This window comes from Mus pahari, chromosome 7 (assembly GCF_900095145.1).
Source record: "Mus pahari chromosome 7, PAHARI_EIJ_v1.1, whole genome shotgun sequence".
NCBI classification, from domain to species: domain Eukaryota; kingdom Metazoa; phylum Chordata; class Mammalia; order Rodentia; family Muridae; genus Mus; species Mus pahari.
In genome coordinates, this window is record NC_034596.1 from 108,631,204 (window position 1) to 108,649,311 (window position 18,108).

An 18,108-nucleotide genomic window follows, 5' to 3' on the forward strand; every position below is an offset into this window, starting at 1 on the left:
TGGATTTACAACTGGAATTTGTTTCAATTCTGCATATAAACCTTTCCTATTTTATTTGAGTATCCTTCTGGTTTTATTACTATAACTCTGTACTACACTCTGAAATAATGGAGGCTGATATTTCTAGATGTTCCTTTATTACATATAATATTCTTGGCTGTCCAGGATTTTATTTGATTTCTATATGACATTGAATGTTGTCATTTTCAAGATCTGTAAAATTTTGGTGATTATTGCAATGATTCTATATGTTGCTTTAAGTAGGAGGGCAATTTTAATATGCTACCAATTCAACAGAAGGGCAAATATTTCCAACTTTTGATGTCTTCTAATTTTTTATTCAAAGACACGAAGTTTTGGTCATACAAGTATTTCACTAGCATGTCTTAAATTTCCAATTGAGAAATGTATTCAGCTATGAGGTGAACAGTCTTTCTGGTGACTGAGAGGACCTTCAAATTTTGTCATTTATGTCTCTGTAGCATTTCCAGGGTAGTGACGTAGATTTTAGGAAATAGTATCAGTAATCTGCTTCAGATTTTGTGTCCTTTAATACAAGGATTAATGAACAGAGGAGGTGGCTTCCAGGCTTTCAAAAGGGTTAAAGGAAAAAAAAAACACTCTGTAGAATAAGTAAACATCCCTCTCTAAACCTGATCCTCAGGTTCTTCACAACTAATTTATTTATATATTTTGCTTTCACTGACACATGACAACAAATATTTATTAATATTATTGATGATATTGACATTAACATTGTAGAGGAAATGAGGGCCTTGATCTCACATAGAAGTACTGAAAACCCAGGAATTTTAGTCTTGCCAAGGTGTCTCCTCAAAGAAGGAGAAAATCAAATAGCTGATCTCCATGCAGACACCTGAAAGTGGAAGTTCTTAACATCCTGCTCATCCTTTTGCTGTCTGTATGGACAGAACACACCCTAACTCCTCAGAATGATTTTCTCACACTCTTCATCATTACTTTACCATTCATCAATCAGGGAGGTGTCATATGTACTTTTTGGCCTGCTGACCTGTGTGCTGTTGACTAGAGATCACACTAGAACTAGTGTTTAGCAAAATAACCTACCCTTATGGTAACAAGAACTACATGATTTTTTTTTCTACATGGTCACACCTTAAGGTTCACTGGGTAAATGCATTTGGAATGACTAGGGAAATTACTGTTGCCTGGAGATTAATTTTCAAATTCTATTTTGTTAAAAAGTAACTTGAACAAAGAGCCTGTGATTAGCCTCCCTGAAGTTGGATCCAGGTAGATAAAGTCGATCTAAACCACATGTTCATTCTCATCTCTTTAAATTGTTTCTTTCCCTCTATTACATGTGCAGCATACCCTCAAGAAATTAAATGTATCCTAATACAAATTATTCTGTGCACTTATAGATTAATGATACAAAAATTCATTACTGAAAATACAAAGAGGGAGGGAGGGAGGGAGGGAGGAAGGAGGGAGGGAGGGAGAGAGAGAGAGAGAGAGAGAGAGAGAGAGAGAGAGAGAGAGAGAGAGAGAGAGAGAGAGAGAGAGAGAGAGAGAGAGAATGAGAGTTTAAGATGGTCTACAATCCAAACATGTTACTTATCTATTTCACTACCCCTGAACATTACTCATTTTACGTGTTCCTCATCATTAAATCCTTTTATTCATGGCTTCTGAATATTCTTTGAACAATTTAGATAAAGACATGAGACTTAGAGACTGGACAATTGAGCATGTAGAAGATTTATATAGGAAATATATTATTTGAATGCTTTGTTTATTTGGAGATATTTTATAATTCTTTTTCCATTTTTATTGAAAATAGATTTTTTTCATGCAATATATTCCGATTAATGATTTCCATTCTGCAACACCTTCCTGATCTTCTCCCAGCACAACTCTGTTTCTTTATCTAATTAGAAAACAAACAGAATCTAAAAATAATAAAATGAAAAAGCAAACAAATGGAATAGGACAAAATAAATAAACAGAAGAAAGGTCACCAAAACCAAAGCACAAGAAACACATGTGAATGCAGAGACACATGTTCACAAATACTCTGTAAAACAAAGCTGAGGGGCAGGTATGAAATGGACTATAACAGTTACTACTGTATCAGTATAATAAGTCCATAAGTCAGTATGGTAAGTTCTAAAATGCTAGTGACTGTAGGGATGATTACTGAGGCTTGAAAGGAAGAGAATATTGAGCAAACACTTATGTATAATCTTAGAACTTATATAAGTTAACAGGAATATACACTGTGTTTTTAAATGGTTTTCATGAAAAGAGGTTTAGTAGTATTTTGACCAACTTACAGGAATTATATTTATTTGACTTTGCATTATGATGTAATTATTTCTCATATTCTATTAGACTGGAACTTCTCCTGGAACACACAGCCAGATTTAACAACACACCTGAAGTCACTTAGTACTTAAGATGATGAAAGGAGTGTTTGTTTGCCCAGATGTTAGTTATTTAGATTTTATATGTCTAATTTGCATTGCACATTATTCCCAACAATATCAAAAAATTTTCTGGTGTCCTGGAATCCAGTGATGTTTTTATCATGCATCACCATACTTTTCCTTTTTGATTGTTTGTGGAGTAAAAAACATGTCAATGTAGGTGGTCACTGGTGAAGAGATTACCAGGGTACAATGTAGTGTACCTTTATCCTAATTCAGCATCACTTAATTCCTAGATGTCCTTTTAGAAAGATAACAAAGACACTCTAGGACTATGAGAAGAAGGTAAAAAATGGACACTCAAAATAACTATTTCTGAGTAATTGTAAGGTTAGTCTTTCTGTAGTCACAGTGCTAGTGCAGCTTTATGCTCCCCCAGGGTTTCTGACACACTCAGGATGTGGTTGCAGCACTGTGTCTTGCACAGTAATAGACCGCAGAGTCCTCAGTAGTCAGGCTGCTGAGCTCCATGTAGGCTGTGCTGGAGGATGTGTTTGCAGTCAATGTGGCCTTGCCCTTGAACTTTTCACTGTACTTAGTAGCATCACTGTACATAGTAAAAGATCCTATCCATTCCAGGCCCTGTCCAGGTCTTTGCTTCACCCAGTGCATAGCACTGGCAATGAAGGCATAGTGAGAATCCTTGCAGGACAACTTCACTGAGGCCCCAGGTCTCACCAGCTCAGCTCCAGACTGCTGCAGCTCAAGCTGAGAGTAGACTCCTGTGAAGAGAAAGGAGTATGTCTGTGTATGCAAAGTGTATGTCAGTGACATCCCAGGCCATTTCTCTTCTTCAGATTTGGAACTGGTGGGCCCCTTACCTGCAGTTACAGACAGGAAGAAGAGAAAGACCGAGATCCATCCCATGGTTAGAGTCAGTGTGTTCAGGGACTGTGGAGAGGACACTGATCTTATGTTGTTTTCAGCTTGTGGACATCCCTCTTTCTACCACCATAGACCCAGGTAATTTGTATATTCATGAGCTGAGGAATGCTTACATAAGAATCTAGTCCAGCTAGAGAAGGACTGGAGAGGAAGGACTGAAAAGGCACATGGGTCAGGCAGCAGGATGCTCAAGTCCAAATCCAGTTCCTCTCTGAGGAAATGCATCCCATACACTTTCTATGAGGCCTGGACTTCTGGTGTGGTTGTAGCTACAGAGAAGACTATCTCAATCTATATGTGAACTAAGTCTGTTGCTCAACTCTGGGATATGTTAACATGTTGATTTACAGACAAAGCTTTGAGAAGGAGGAGGAGGAGAAGGATGAGGAGGAGGAGGAGGAGGAGGAGAAGAAGAAGAAGAAGAAGAAGAAGAAGAAGAAGAAGAAGAAGAAGAAGAAGAAGAAGAAGAAGAAGAAGATATTGATAATTATGGAAAATTCCAAAAACAAATAACTTTTATAGTTTTAGAGTCTTCTTTCTAATATATGCAATTAATATTTGCCTTTCTAACAGGTTATATGCTTCAAAACTCAATAAAATGACTAAAATGTGCTTTAAAACTATTTACCTATCAATGATTATTACAGGAGGATGATCAGTAAATTACAGGAATAACTATATGTGAGTCAAAAATTATTTTATCAGTAAGACACAGTTTTATATATGTAAATATGTAGATAGATAGATATAGAGAGAGACAGAGACAGAGATAGAGACAGAGAAACAGAAAGAGACAGAGACAGAGAGTCAGAGAGAGACGGGAAGAAAGGAAGAAAGAGAGAGAGAGAGAGAGAGAGAGAGAGAGAGAGAGAGAGAGAGAGAGAGACCACTAATAAAGGGTGAACCTACAGAAGTCTTCCCTTGAAAAAAATGAATATATTTTGTTCAAAAGGCATGAAATGACAAAAGACTTTCAGCCTGGTGTGGGCCATCAATTATTCCTTCCATCTGTGTTATAATTGTTTTAATTCTTATATGGTGAGTTCAAGGGATATATGCACCAATGTGGATATATTAACCTCAGAGGATCACTTCTATCATTCTATTCTAAGGCATTTACCTGATATTGCTAAGCTTGCCAGTAGACATCATTACCTGTTCAGGCATTTTGAAGTCTCTTTTGTGGTAATCTTCACTGGTTTCATTTGTGTGTGTCTTGTGCTGGTAAGGGTTCAAATGTGCACTAAGAATAGTTAAATCCCTGGAGAGAAAATTTGATCTCCTTTACCCCATTCTCTGTATCTTTCATCCTTTCTTTTCCCTGTTTTATGATGGTCCTTGATTTGGGAGTGAGAGGTTGGTATCAATACTCCTCTATGGCTGAGTACTTTGTCAGTCATTCTCAGCACTCTGCCACTCATGAATATCTGCATCAATCTTTACACACACCATGTATGATCCTCTTTCATCAAGTCTCAGACAGTCTATTGGGAATAAACACAAATATTTATAAGGCAATTTGACAACCTGATCATTAGCAATTTAACTGAAGTCTACTAGGGCCTATATTGTCTCTAAAAATGAGCTTTAAAAACCACACTTACATGAGATGAAGTCTTTCCTACCAAAAATGGCCAAAAATAATAAATAGAATTATGTTGTTTCCCAACAATAACCCTCTCACACATGTATGCAAATGACTCTACATCTTATTATGCAGATGTTCATACATTCATATTTATTCACAGCACGATACCCAAGGTCTTTCCACAGCATATAGAGGAAGAAATCTCCTCAAATTTCCAATAAATCATAAATAAAAAAGATATAATTGTATATATAGAAAAGTGAATATTATTCAGTGATAAAACATGAGCTATCTGATCTATAAAAATCTTATAGAACTGGAAAATATTCACTGAATAGGTCATCCATGTCTGTTAGGCAAGTGATTCATGATCTCATTCATACATGTTCCAAGATTTGAGTATTTTGTTTAGTGTATTGAATTGTAGAAACTTAAAGTCTAGAATTGGGCCATTACAGTGTTTGGAATTTACAAAGGCGATATAGTAGAGATAAAAATAGAAAGTAAACTATTTTAAAATTGAGCAGATTTACAGGAGCCAGAGCAGTTGCAGGACTCTAAGGAAAGAGCATCTTCAAGACACAAGTGGACTGATGCACATATGAATTCACAGAGACTATAGCTGCAGGCACAGAGCCAGAACCAATTCTACCCAGATAAAATCCCCAAGTTGGAAAAAGCAAATAGACACAGGACCTCAGCCCTAAACAAGAACTGCCATTGACAGTCACATGTAAATGAATAATTAAGGTTTTCTCCAGTGGCGTCTCACAGGAAATATTAAGCACCGATAATCATAAAGGTATGCTTAGCAGTTGATAGCCAAAAAATGAATTCAATGATATTTTTGCATATATTCTTCCTAACATTGCCTTCTTCAACTCCTTTTATCTCACTTATGTTTTGCCCATATATCATGGCTACAGACATGTGGTTCTCTATGTGTGTGTCTGTCTTTCTTTGTCTCTCTGTCTCTCTCTCAGTTATTACTTGAGTAGATGTGTGTCTTCGAATGTGTGTCTTTGTGTGGTTTTTGGTTTTTGATTGTTCTGTGTTTTGTTTCTGTTTGTTTTTAATATCCTTTTTAGTTTCTTTCCTTCTTTTCTTTCTCTCTTTCTCTCTTTCTCTCTCTCTCTCTTTCTTTCTTTCTTTCTTTCTTTCTTTCTTTCTTTCTTTCTTTCTTCTTTCTTCTTTCTTTCTTTCTTTCTTTCTTTCTTTCTTTCTCTGCTTATTTTCAGAAAGAAAAAAACGGGTTTGTAGTTGTGTGAATTCAGGGTAGGAAGGATCTGCAAATAGTTGGGAGTGGGGAAATCAGTTATTATAATACATTGTATCACTTTTATTCAAAATAGTATAAAACCAAATAAAAACAATCTGTGAACTGTTTAGCAAACTATCTTTAGTAGGTTTCAGTGTGGAGACATCGCATGTTAATCACAGCAGGCCAGATCAGTTAATACACTTAAGAAAGGCAACCACAGAGGACAGACAGAGTCCCCTCAATATCCTCCTCATCTCTCTATGGGGATTATTTGCCTCATTGTGCCCCCTGCTGGTCATTAGCTTCCATGCAGTTAGGCATACAGTGAAGTTGTAGAGTCTGGCCACAGAAATATTTTATCCTTGTAACTTGAGTGTTCACAGAGATCAGCTGAAGTGAGAATTGGATCTAGTTTACATGGGAATAAGGGAGTATGCATCAGAGACTTTAAGTTGTGCCAGGATTACTGTAATGTCCCTCTCAATGCCAGGTTCCTCTTTGGTGACAGTTGGATTCCCATTTATAAAAAGTAAATGGCAGGAGGTAACATCCTTTTTCCTTTCTTCAACAGGCAACAGCTGGGGCAGAGCACTTGTGTTCACAGGATTAAATCACTCACCCTACAATATATAATAGACAAAGTAAAAAGACTTGCACAGTAATTATACACAGTACTGACAATGTTGACATAAATAACTGAAATGGTGCAGAAGCTCAGGATATGGGTGACTCTCAGAAGCTAAACAGTTTTGAACTTAGTGCTAGAATAGGCCTGCAGTTACAAGGATGCATAATTAGTGAAAATTCTGACTAAAGAAAATGAAAAGGACTAACCAGAGGAAAGATCCAAATCGTAGAGATCTGCCGCTGAGAATAATTCCATAATTACAGGGTATCTCAGAGACTGAGCCACCAAGCAATGGGCATGCTTGGGTTGGATCTCGGCCCCCAGAACAAATGTAGCACACGTATCTCTCAGTCTTCTTGGGTGTCTCCCAACCACTGGAGTGGGGGCTGTGGCTTAAGCTATTGCCTGTCTGTAGAATACATTGANTAGACTGCCTTGTCTGGCCTCATTGGAAGAGGATCCCCCTAACCCTGCAGAGAGTTGATGCAGCAGGGTTGGGGGTTATCCAGTATGCTACTACCCTCTCAGAGGAGAAGAGAGTAGAATAGAAAGAGGGACTGTTAGGGGGGATCATGACAGAGTAGGCAGCAAATTGGGATATAAAATGAATGAATGAATAAAAGAATGAATGAATGAATGAATGAATGAATGAATAAATAAATAAATAAATAAATAAATAAATAAATAACAGAAAATAACTCCTTCGGCTCTCCTAATATAACCTGTCCAATTAAAAATAAACCTCTCATCTGAAAATAGGTTATCCCATTTTACCTGTATAAACAGCATTTTCCTATGGGCAGCATCTGCCTCCTCCTTATCCAGAAGTTCTTCCTGTGTACCACTCTGGGACAGATCCTTCTTCTCCCTCTTCACTCCCTCTTCTCCCTCATCCTTTGTCTCCTGCTTCGCGTCTTATTCCCTGCCCTTTATCTGGGGAAAACAAGACCTCTTTGTACTGAGAACTTTAGGTTGAATGTCCTGGGGCCCTACAGCTTAACTTTACCTTCACCTGCCTTGTCCTGCACCTGTCAGAGCAAATTTCTGATAATATTTGTCTTAGGCAGAGTTTCTATTCCTGCGCAAACATCATGATCACAAGGCAAGTTGGGGAGGAAAGGGTTTATTCNGCTTACACTCTCCACATTGCTGTTCATCACCAAAGGAAATCAGGATTGGATCTCAAGCAGGTCAGGAAACAGGAGCTGATGCTGAGGCCATGGAGTGATGTTACTTTTTGGATTGCTTCCCCTGGCTTGCTCAGCTTGCTTTCTTATAGAACCCACGACTCCCAGCCCAGGGATGGCATCACCCACAAGGGGCCCTTCCCCCTTGATCACTAATTGAAAAAATGCCCCACAACTGGATCTCATGGAGGTACTTCCCCAACTGAAGCTGCTTTCTTTGTGATAACTCCAGCCTGTGTCAAGTTTACACACAAAACCACTCAGTACAATATTGAAATGGTGAGAATTTTAGATGTATATGGTAGTTGTTAGTCCAAAACCACTGTATCAGGAATCATGGGATTATGCCCTTTCTCAGAGATACATGAGTGTGGGCTCTATAACTATCTGGGAAACCTGAAATGTAGACAATGTACCCACAACATGGACTTCAGCTCTGCTGCATTCAGCTCTGGGGTTATGTTGGGAAGATCCTGAATTATGTCCACTCCTGTACCAGCAGTCAGGCTGCTCTTCCAAGTGCCTCAGTATCACAGCCACTGATATCTGCCTTCCATAAGATGTAGGGTGTTGAGAATTAAATACAGGGATCCCTGCTCTTAATCATCAAGGAGGGCAGGCACCTTAAAATGCATCTTGATAACATGCCTATTAATAAAGCTCGAGTTCTGTATAAGAGTTCAAGAATCATGAACGGTATAGATTTATAGTTGTAGTATCTACTGTAATAGTACTCACATAAGAAATTCCCTAAAAAGCTTAACTAGAAAACTTAAAAAATGAACAAGAATAATCTTTCCTTAGGGTCAACTCCATCTGCAGTGTTCTCTGTTTAGTGATGTTGTCTAAGTGATGGGGCCTGGGAATCCAGGGTTGTGCTACTCTGCCAGTGCTAAAGGATCAGGTCGGGCCTGGTTTTATTATCATTATTATTATTATTATTATTATTATTATTATTATATATTTTCTTTCTTTACATTTCAAATGTTATCCCCTTTCCTGACCACCCCCTATGCCATACCCCACCCCTGTTTAAAAACCCACCCACTCCCACTTCCCTGCACTGGCACTACCATACACTGGGGCACTGAGCCTTCTAAGGACCAAGGGCCTTTCCTCCCATTGACGGCCAGCAAGGCCATCCACTGTTACATATGTAACTGGAGCCATTAGTTTCTTCATGTGTGCTCTTTGGTTGGTTGTTCAGTCTCTGGGAGTTTTGGGGATACTGGTTGGTTCATCTTGGGTTTTTTTCCTTTTTCCTTCTATGGGGTTGCAAGCTCCTTCAGCTACTTCATTTCTAGCTCCTCCATTGAGGACCCTGTGCTCAGTCCTATGGTTGGCTGAGAACATCCACCACTGTATTTGTCAGGCACTGACAGAACCTATATCAGGCTTCTGTCAGCAAGCACTTGTTGGCATCCACAATAGTGTCTGGGTTTGGTGATAGTATGTGGGATGATTACCCAGGTGGGGCAGTCTCTGGATGTCTTCCCTTCAGTCTTGGCTCCACAATTTGACTCTGTATATCCTCCCATGGTTATTTTGCTCTACCTTCTAAGAAGGAGCAAAGTATCCATACTTTGGTCTTCCCTCTTCTTAAGCTTCAATTGGTCTGTGAGTTGTATCTTGGGTATTCCAAGCTTCTGGGCTAATATCCACTTATCAGTGAGAATATATCATTTCTGTTCTTTTGTGATTGGGTTAATTCACTCCTGAAGATATTTCCTATTTCCATCCACTTGCCTAAGAACTTCATGAATTCATTGTTTTTTTTTTTATTGCTAAGCAATATTCAATTTTGTAAATGTAGCACATTTTCTGTATCTATTACTCTGTTGAAGGACATCTTGGTTCATTCCAACTTCTGGTTATTATAAAAAAATAAAAATAATAAAAAAATGATGCTATCAGCATAGTGGAGCAGGTAAGAAGGGAGACTGCTGGAGGTGTGTGTCAGTGGCTCCTGGTGGTAACATGAGGGGAGGATGCTTTGCCATTCCATCCCTCACTAAATTGCATACAAGAGGAAATGTGAAGTGCTGAACTCTGAGCCTGAGATAGCCAGAGGAGCTCAGCAATTTCAAGCACTCCAGAATTGGCCCCGCCCTCTCCCACACAGACCTGGGCAGCTATGTATCAGCTAGGCTGTCTGACTCGGGAGTTATGCAAACAGCTGAGAAGATGTTGTCAGGGGAGGGGCACTTTGAATCTCTCCATGAGTAACCACTGGGCTCTAAAGTATCATTCCCATCACCCCAGGCTGAGAGAAGAGTTCCTCTTCAGAAGTGGAGCAAGACACCAAATAAAGATTGCTTTAAAAGAAAAAAGGAAAAGAAATCCTCACACTCCTGTACACTAAAAGTACTGCCCACTTCCTCCAGCACACTTGTTTACTGCTGACTAAAGACAGAGAGAGGATGCTAACTGATATGTGCCTCACTTCCCCTTATATAGTCATGGCAATCTTTGAGTATCTTGTGAAGGTGGAGGGGGAGGCTGTAACAAGGACAGGAAACCATTCTTTCAACCCCTCTGACTGCTGGATCTAGATGAGACACAAGGGAAGGCAGCAAGGGACATCAAATGAATGTGAAAAATGATACTTACATTCAGTGGGTCCTTACCAAAAGAACAGACCCATAGAAGAGCCAAGTCTATCCCAGAGCAGCTGAAAGCTAAAGGCTATAGAGACAGGGCTCAAGCTTTAGGGTTTCAGAAGGAGGTGTCTACCCTGACTTGTACTCAGAGCACAAGGTCCACAAATATCCACCATGCTCTAAATCCCTCAGAGATCTGTCACCAACATTGATAACTACTATCTGTGAGGACGCATTCTCCTAGTCAAGCCTAAACAAAGGATGACTGTGGGTGACAACATCACAAAGGTTTTGCTCAGTGTCATACCTTGGTACCCAGAGCAAGAAAACATCCCCAAGTCCTTTATACACCTACCTCACCTTTACAAGGGTATATTTGCAAACTGTTGTTCTTCTGGCCAACACCAATGGCTGAAATAGCCACTAATAGCTGTCAAGGATTGACAGAGACCAGCATCTTTTTCAGTCCACTGAGTACTAACTGGAATCCATCTTGGGTTTTGCAAATGTTTCTCAAGGCCATGTAGGCAGAACTAGCTGACCAGAAATGTGAAATCAGGTCTACATAAATCCTGAACCAGGGCTACTATGCTTCCCCTCCTGACATGGCAGTTTTTAGTTCTGTGCCTCTTGCAGCACATTATCCCATCATCCTAGCATTCTCTCCATTGCCAGGCAATGTTACCCTGTGTGTTCCAAGCATCAGGCTCACAAGACACCAGATGGATTTGTCATGGTCCCCAGCCAATAGAAGGATATGTGGCAAAATGATAGTAATGATTATCTCTGATGAGTAGGATTATTACTATCCTAAATATACTAAAATATACTTTATGAAAATGAAAGGTTTAGTTATGGTTTTATTTGTGTTTTGAGTCAGTTTCTTTGTGTAGCCCTGGCTGTTCTGGAACTTTATTTGTAGACCAGACAGGCCTTGATCTCAGAGGTCTGCCTACCTCTGCCTCCCCAATGATGGGATTAATTGTGTGTACTACCTTCACTGGGAAATTTTAAAAAAATCAACATGAACCAGTAGAATATTTGATACATGAAAAACTTCAAAGATACTCAAAATTGAGTAGCTACAATGTATCACCAATACTAATAAAATTGAAAAACATTTATTTTAATGTAAATGGTTGTTTTGCCTGCATGTATATTTGAATGTCACATGTGGACCTAGTGTGTGAGGACATCAGAAAAAACATCAGTTCCTGTGGGACTTTAGTTACAAAAGGTGGTGAGCTGCCCTGTGGGTGCTGTGGGTGCTGAGAGTTGAACCCCTGTTCTCTGTAAGAGCAATAAATGCTTTAAACCACTGAGTTATCATCACTCCAGGACCACCCTCCTTTATTTCCATTTACTATTTTATCAAAGAAGCTGGATCATTTGACCTGTAGACTCTCCCATAGCAGTGAATTAGAAACATTTTATTATTTGTTTTATTTATTTAGTGATTGATTGATTGCATATGCATATATGTATATACAAATACATACCACATGTGGTAGCCAGAAGAATTTCTTCAACCCTTCCATCAAGTGGACATCCAGTTGCCAGATTTAATCATGAGGGTCTTTATACTCTGAGCCATTTTGCTGGCTAGGAATGTAGCATCTTGATAGTATTCAACACTTCAAACAGAATTCTGCCTTGTTTTTGTTTTTGTTTTCACATAGATGCTTCTTTAGATAGAGAAACCTCTTAGCATTGAAGAACACTTGTTTTTGCACAGAGTTAGGACAAGACTAAACAATGTGGGGGCGTTTGCGTCTATTTGAAAGAGCAAATGTCTTGCCAGGCAACACTAGTGGTTGTCATGAAGGATAGCAAGTTGTTGATGGTTTAATTCTGTCATTTTTCCTCTCTCTCTCTCTCTCTCTCTCTCTCTCTCTCTCTCTCTCTCTCTAGTTAGACTATTTCTTTTACTTTTTTATTTTTTATTTTTTTTTTTTAGAATACTTCTTAAAGGGAATATTTCAGCAAGATAGAGTAGCACATTTATAAAAGTCCAGCACTACAAACACACAGGCAGGAGGACCTGGAGATTAAGGGTAGCCTAGGTTCCAGGAGACTTTGTGGTGGTTTGAATATGCTTGGCCTAGGTAGGGGCACTATTAGAAAGTGTTGCAGGAAGTGTGTGACTGTGGGGTGAGCTTTCAGGTCTTCCTCCTAGGCACTTGGAAATCAGTCTTCTCTTAGCAGCCTTTAGATCAAGATGTAGAACTCTCAGCTCCTTTTTTGTCTTGCCTACCTAGACACTGCCATGCTCCTACCTTGATGATAATAGAATGAACTTCTAAACCTATATATAAGCCAGACCCAATTAAATGTTGTCCTTATAAGAGTTACCTTGGTCATGGTGTCTCCTCACAGCAGTAAAACTTTAAGTAAGACATACACTGTCTCAAAACAAGCAAGCAAGCAAAGAAACAAACAAAAACCAACAATATCCATTCAACCAGCCAACTAACCAACCAATCAGAAGAAAGAATCCCACATCATTTTCCTTTCATCAACTATTTTATTCCATATCAAAATAAAACACACAAATAGAAACATCTAGATCTTTGGGGAGTTAATTATGTTAAATAATATTTTGCTGGAGCATACAGGTGAAAAAATGTCTTGCTAAAGCAAACACATGGAAGAATGTTTTCCTGAAGTAGACACAGCTGAAAGGATGTTTTGATATAGCAAACACATGGAAGGACCTGTGTGAATAGAGTATCAATATGACCCCTCAGAAATGGGGATACTAGCACTGAGCCTTGGTTTGATTTGCTCAACTTCTTATTCTTCATTAAAGTCATGCATGTCTTGGTTTGCCTCATATAGCATTGTTGAGTGCACTTGTGATAATGCCACCACTGAAACAAACTTGCTGAAAAACTGCCCCTGAGGTTTTTGTGGCCTTGCATCAGGCCTGTTGGGCAGCCCTGTGGTTCCTTCAGGATTGAACTACAGCTGCTGGTTTGTGACTGGCATCTACCTGGCTATAGGTCTGCAGCTATTGAGGCATATTTGATGTTTGCTATGTGAATGAACTCCTGCCTTAAAGTTCAAGCTCACCTCCAAAGAACTATTGCTGAACAGTCCACTTCTTCCATATTATAATAACTTTTCTCTCCTACTACCTATCTGCTGGGTGGTGGGCTAGAGGAGAGTTTGAACCCTCAGTAAATGTAGGTTTTGAAAAATTTATGGCTACACAAAGGAAAGGGTTTGATTCTCTTTAATAGCCACATTCAACATTTTATATGCAAAATATATGATCTATAACGTATACATATAGATTATATTTTCGTTAGAGTGACTGGTGATTGAACTCTGTGCCTCATACATGACAGACAAGTGCTCTATGGTTTGGCATGTCTAAACTTTCTGCCCTATGTTGTTGTGTTGAGTATCAAACACAACACTTTTTATGTCAAGTATTTGCCACCATGGTAAGTAATCTTTCAACGTGACCAAGCACCTGCTACACACAGTGTAAAGGAGGAAAGATTTCTTTCCCAGTTTGAGATGGTTTGATTCATGTCCCCTAACTTCATTGCTTTGGGTCCATGTGTGATGAGGCAGAACAGTGTGGAAAACAGCATGTTTTACAGGAAAGTAGTTTGCCTATCAGTGGACAGGAGACAGAGAGCAGCAGCTAGGTGCCAGGGCAAAGGTATTTTATACAAAGGCACACTGTCAACAACTCACTTCCTACAACAATGTATTAAATCACAGCCCTAATGATCCAGATGTCTCTAGAGACTCCCTCATATCTACAGCTGTGCTTGATGAATCTTCTAGGCAACTTCCAGTACAATCAAACTGATAATGCAAGATTAACATCAAAGCCACTGAGCCACAAACCCAGCTCTTAGCAACTAGTTTTCAAACAATTATGTGGTTTTCTAAGGGCTATCAGAATGACTTACTATTTTTGTATCATAATGAATAAAAGGATTAAAAAGTAGTTTTTGTGTTTTAATCCATTTATGTTTTTAGCTCATTTAACACAAATTGCCTCATTTTTTAAGTCTCTGAGACAGTTTCTCTGTGTAGCCCTGGNTGTCCTGGAACTTTCTCTGTAGATCAGGATGACCTTGAACTCAGAATCTGTCTGCCTTCTCTTCCAGAGTACAGGGACTAAAGCTATGTGTTACCACATTCTGAAATTTTCATGAATGAGAGACTCCTGTTTTTATTTAAGGGAGTTATTTATGTCCTTCTTAAAGTACTGCATTATTTTCATGAGATGGGATTTTAGATGTGAATATGTATTTTTGGGTGTGTTGGCTTACTGTGGTTGGAGAAATGGGTTCTGATGTTGCTAAGTAACATTGGTTTCTGTTGCTGAAATTCTTGTGCTTGCCTTACTCTATCTGGGTACTCATGGTGATAAGTGGCCTTCCTGTCTCTGACTGGAGATATTCCTTCCTGTTATCCTGTGATCCTGTGATCCTGTTACATGTTATCCTGAGTGTGTCAGAACTCCTGAGGGTCAAGATGCATCTGGATGTGGACTGAGTGGGTGGGGATCCAAAGTAGTCTCTGATCCAGCACACATGTGCAACCAGCAAGAAGCCTGTGTGTCTGGCTGGACCAGTGCTGTGTCCCCTAGTTCCCAGAGGTCCGAGTTAGCCCAGGTGTTGGAGCAGGGTTTGGGGGTCTCACCTATGATACTAGATGTGTCAGAACACCTGGGGTTCAAGCTGTGTCTGTGTATGGGCAGAGTGGGTGGGTATGCAGAGCACAGGTACCATTTCTGAGCAAAGGTGGAAAAACCACATGGTTAAGAAGCTGAGGGAGGAGGATCATCTATTAAAGTCCAGCCTGGGGGTATGGGAGTCTGAAAGCTCACCCATCACATGCTCTCTAGATGAATCTTTTCTACATCATAAGCCTAGCCTATAGCTCTTGTAAACAAAACGTCATGTAAGTATTGTATGTATTATATAAATATTTTATTCACATTTATTTTATGAGATCTTAAGTTCATTCTACATATAGAACACTCTATAGAATATAATGCCTTGTAGCTACATATTCATGATTCTTGTGCTTGCCTTACTCTATCTGGGTATTCATGGTGTTAAGTGGCCTTCCTGTCTCTGACTGGAGATATTCCTTCCTGTTATCCTGTGATCCTCAGCTTTTTGAGTGATTTCATTCCAGGTATAAACCACCATGCCATATTGTATGGATAGTACACCTTTGGGTGTTGTTTTGATTAGGTTTATGACAACTTGACACATGCTAGGGTCAGTTGGAAAAATAGAAATCTCAACTGGGAAAATGCCTCAAGAAGTGACTATGATTAATTCCAAAGTTACTTTTATTCAACAATATTTGAGTTTAATTCGATCTTTATTATTACAAAGAGAATATCCTATATTTGTTGGACATATTCACAGTCACACTAGATTACCGGGAAATTTGACAAAAGGAAATGCCCTAGCTGGTGAATTTACTAAGATTTATTTATTAAATATAGAAAAGGCACAACAATCTCATGGTTTCCATCATCAGTCATCTAGATCATTAAGAAAACAATTTGGTTTAATACGAGAGCAAGCTCGCCAAATTGTTAAGCAATGCCCTTCTTGCGCTCCATTACTGCCTGTACCTCATTATGGTGTAAATCCCAGAGGTTTGCAACCTAATGACTTATGGCAAATGGACGTTACACATGTTCCACAATTTGGTAAGTTATCTTATGTTCCTGTAGTTATTGATACTTACTCTCATTTTTGTGTTGCTAACACATTAAGAGGAGAAAGAGTTTCTCACGTTTGTACACATTTATTGTCATGTTTCTCTATTTTGGGTATCCCAAAGGCAATTAAGGCTGATAATGGACTATCCTATACCAGTAAAGCTTTCCAAAGATTTTGCATAAAATTCGCCATTGTTTTGAAAACAGAAATTCCTTGTAATCTTCAGGGACAGGGAATAGTTGAGAAGGCAAATGATCTTTTAAAGGCTCATTTGAAAAAATTAAAAAGGGGAACATGGGGATATTTTATAGGATTCCATTTATCAACTTTTCTTATTTTATTCCAATATCCTGCTGTTTTTATTATAGGAATTTTAGTCACACAAGGATGGAACCTCAAGGAAGGAGAAAATAAAAAGAACAAATAACTGCAGTCTATTCAGAAAGCTGACAGTGGAGGTTCTTAACAAACTACGGACTCTAGCTGCATATATAGCAGAGGATGGCCTAGTAAGCCATCAATGGGACGAGAGGTCCTTGGTCTTGTGAAGATTCTATGCCCCATTATAGGGAAATGCCAGGGCCAGGAAGTAGGANTNGGTGGGTTGGGGAGCAGGGGGAGGAGGGAGGGTATAGGGGATTTTCGGAGAGGAAATTAGGAAAGGGGATAGCATTTGAAATATAATGAAAAAATCTAATAAAAACAAACAAAAACCAAACCAAACAAACAAACAAAATAACCCTAGTGATAATTTCCTATTAGTGGAGACAGAACATACCCGAATTTCCCAGAATGACTATCCCAGACTCTTTCACCATTAGGTTATTACCATCCTTAGGGGAGATGTCACTTGTATATTATGGCCTGCTGTAATCTGTTGTTCAGTAACCACACTATACTCTAGGCTTTAGAAATAGAACTACACTCATGGTCAAGAGAAATTTATTTAAGCGCTTCAATATGTGACCACCCATTAGGCTTTATTGTGCAACTGGATTTGAAATGATTATGGAATTTATTGTTACATGGAGACACTTTTCCAAATTCGATTATTATGTTGAAATATACCTACAATTACTGGTCTATGCTCAAATTCCTCAAAGTCCAATCCAGGTTGACAAAGTCAATCGGCACCACATTCTCATTCTCACCTTCACATGGTTTATTTCCCTCTATGACACCTGGAGGGACAACCAAAAGAAATTAAAGATTTCCTAGTAGAAAATATTCTGTGCTCCTAGAGATTATTATGGAAAAAACATGACTAAAAATATACACACAAGAACACACATACAAACACAAATACACACAGACACACACACAAACACTGAGTGGGGGGGGGACGCTAAAACTCAAACATTTTATTTATGTATTTTACTATACTTAATCATTTCACAATTTACATATGCCCTAAATCCTTTTAATCCTGCTTTTTTTAAATATTTCTTTTTTTTTATTTTCTTTAATTACATTTCAAATGTTATCTGGAAAGTTCCCTATACCACCCCCCCGCCTCTGCTCCCCTACCCACCCACTCCCACTACTTGGCCCAGGCCTTCCTTTGTGCTGGGACATACAAAGTTTGCAAAACCAAGGGACCTCTATTCCCAGTGATGGCCAATTAGGCCATCTTCTGCTACATATGCAGCTAGAGACACAAGTTCAGGGGGTACTGGTTAGTTCATATTGTTGGTCCACCTACAGGGTTGCAGCCCCCTTCAGGTCCTTGGGTACTTTCTCTAGCTCCTCCATTGGGGACCCTGTGTTCCATCCAATA

At 39.0% G+C, this 18,108-nt stretch overlaps 2 gene segments (V, D, J or C); both read right to left on the minus strand.

Annotated features, from left to right (window-relative positions):
- Positions 1 to 2,864: 2,864 nt before the first annotated feature.
- LOC110324133 lies at positions 2,865 to 3,338 on the minus strand. The segment is given in 2 exon segments: positions 2,865 to 3,193; positions 3,293 to 3,338. Coding segments are annotated over 2 exon segments (375 nt in total).
- Positions 3,339 to 6,481: 3,143 nt separating this feature from the next.
- The window catches only part of LOC110324134, a gene marked incomplete at its 5' end in the record, with an annotated part of 15,787 nt that continues 4,160 nt past the window's right edge, over positions 6,482 to 18,108 (minus strand). Inside the window, 2 exon segments of the V gene segment in view lie at positions 6,482 to 6,544; positions 17,224 to 17,231. Coding sequence covers positions 6,482 to 6,544; positions 17,224 to 17,231 — 71 coding nt within the window.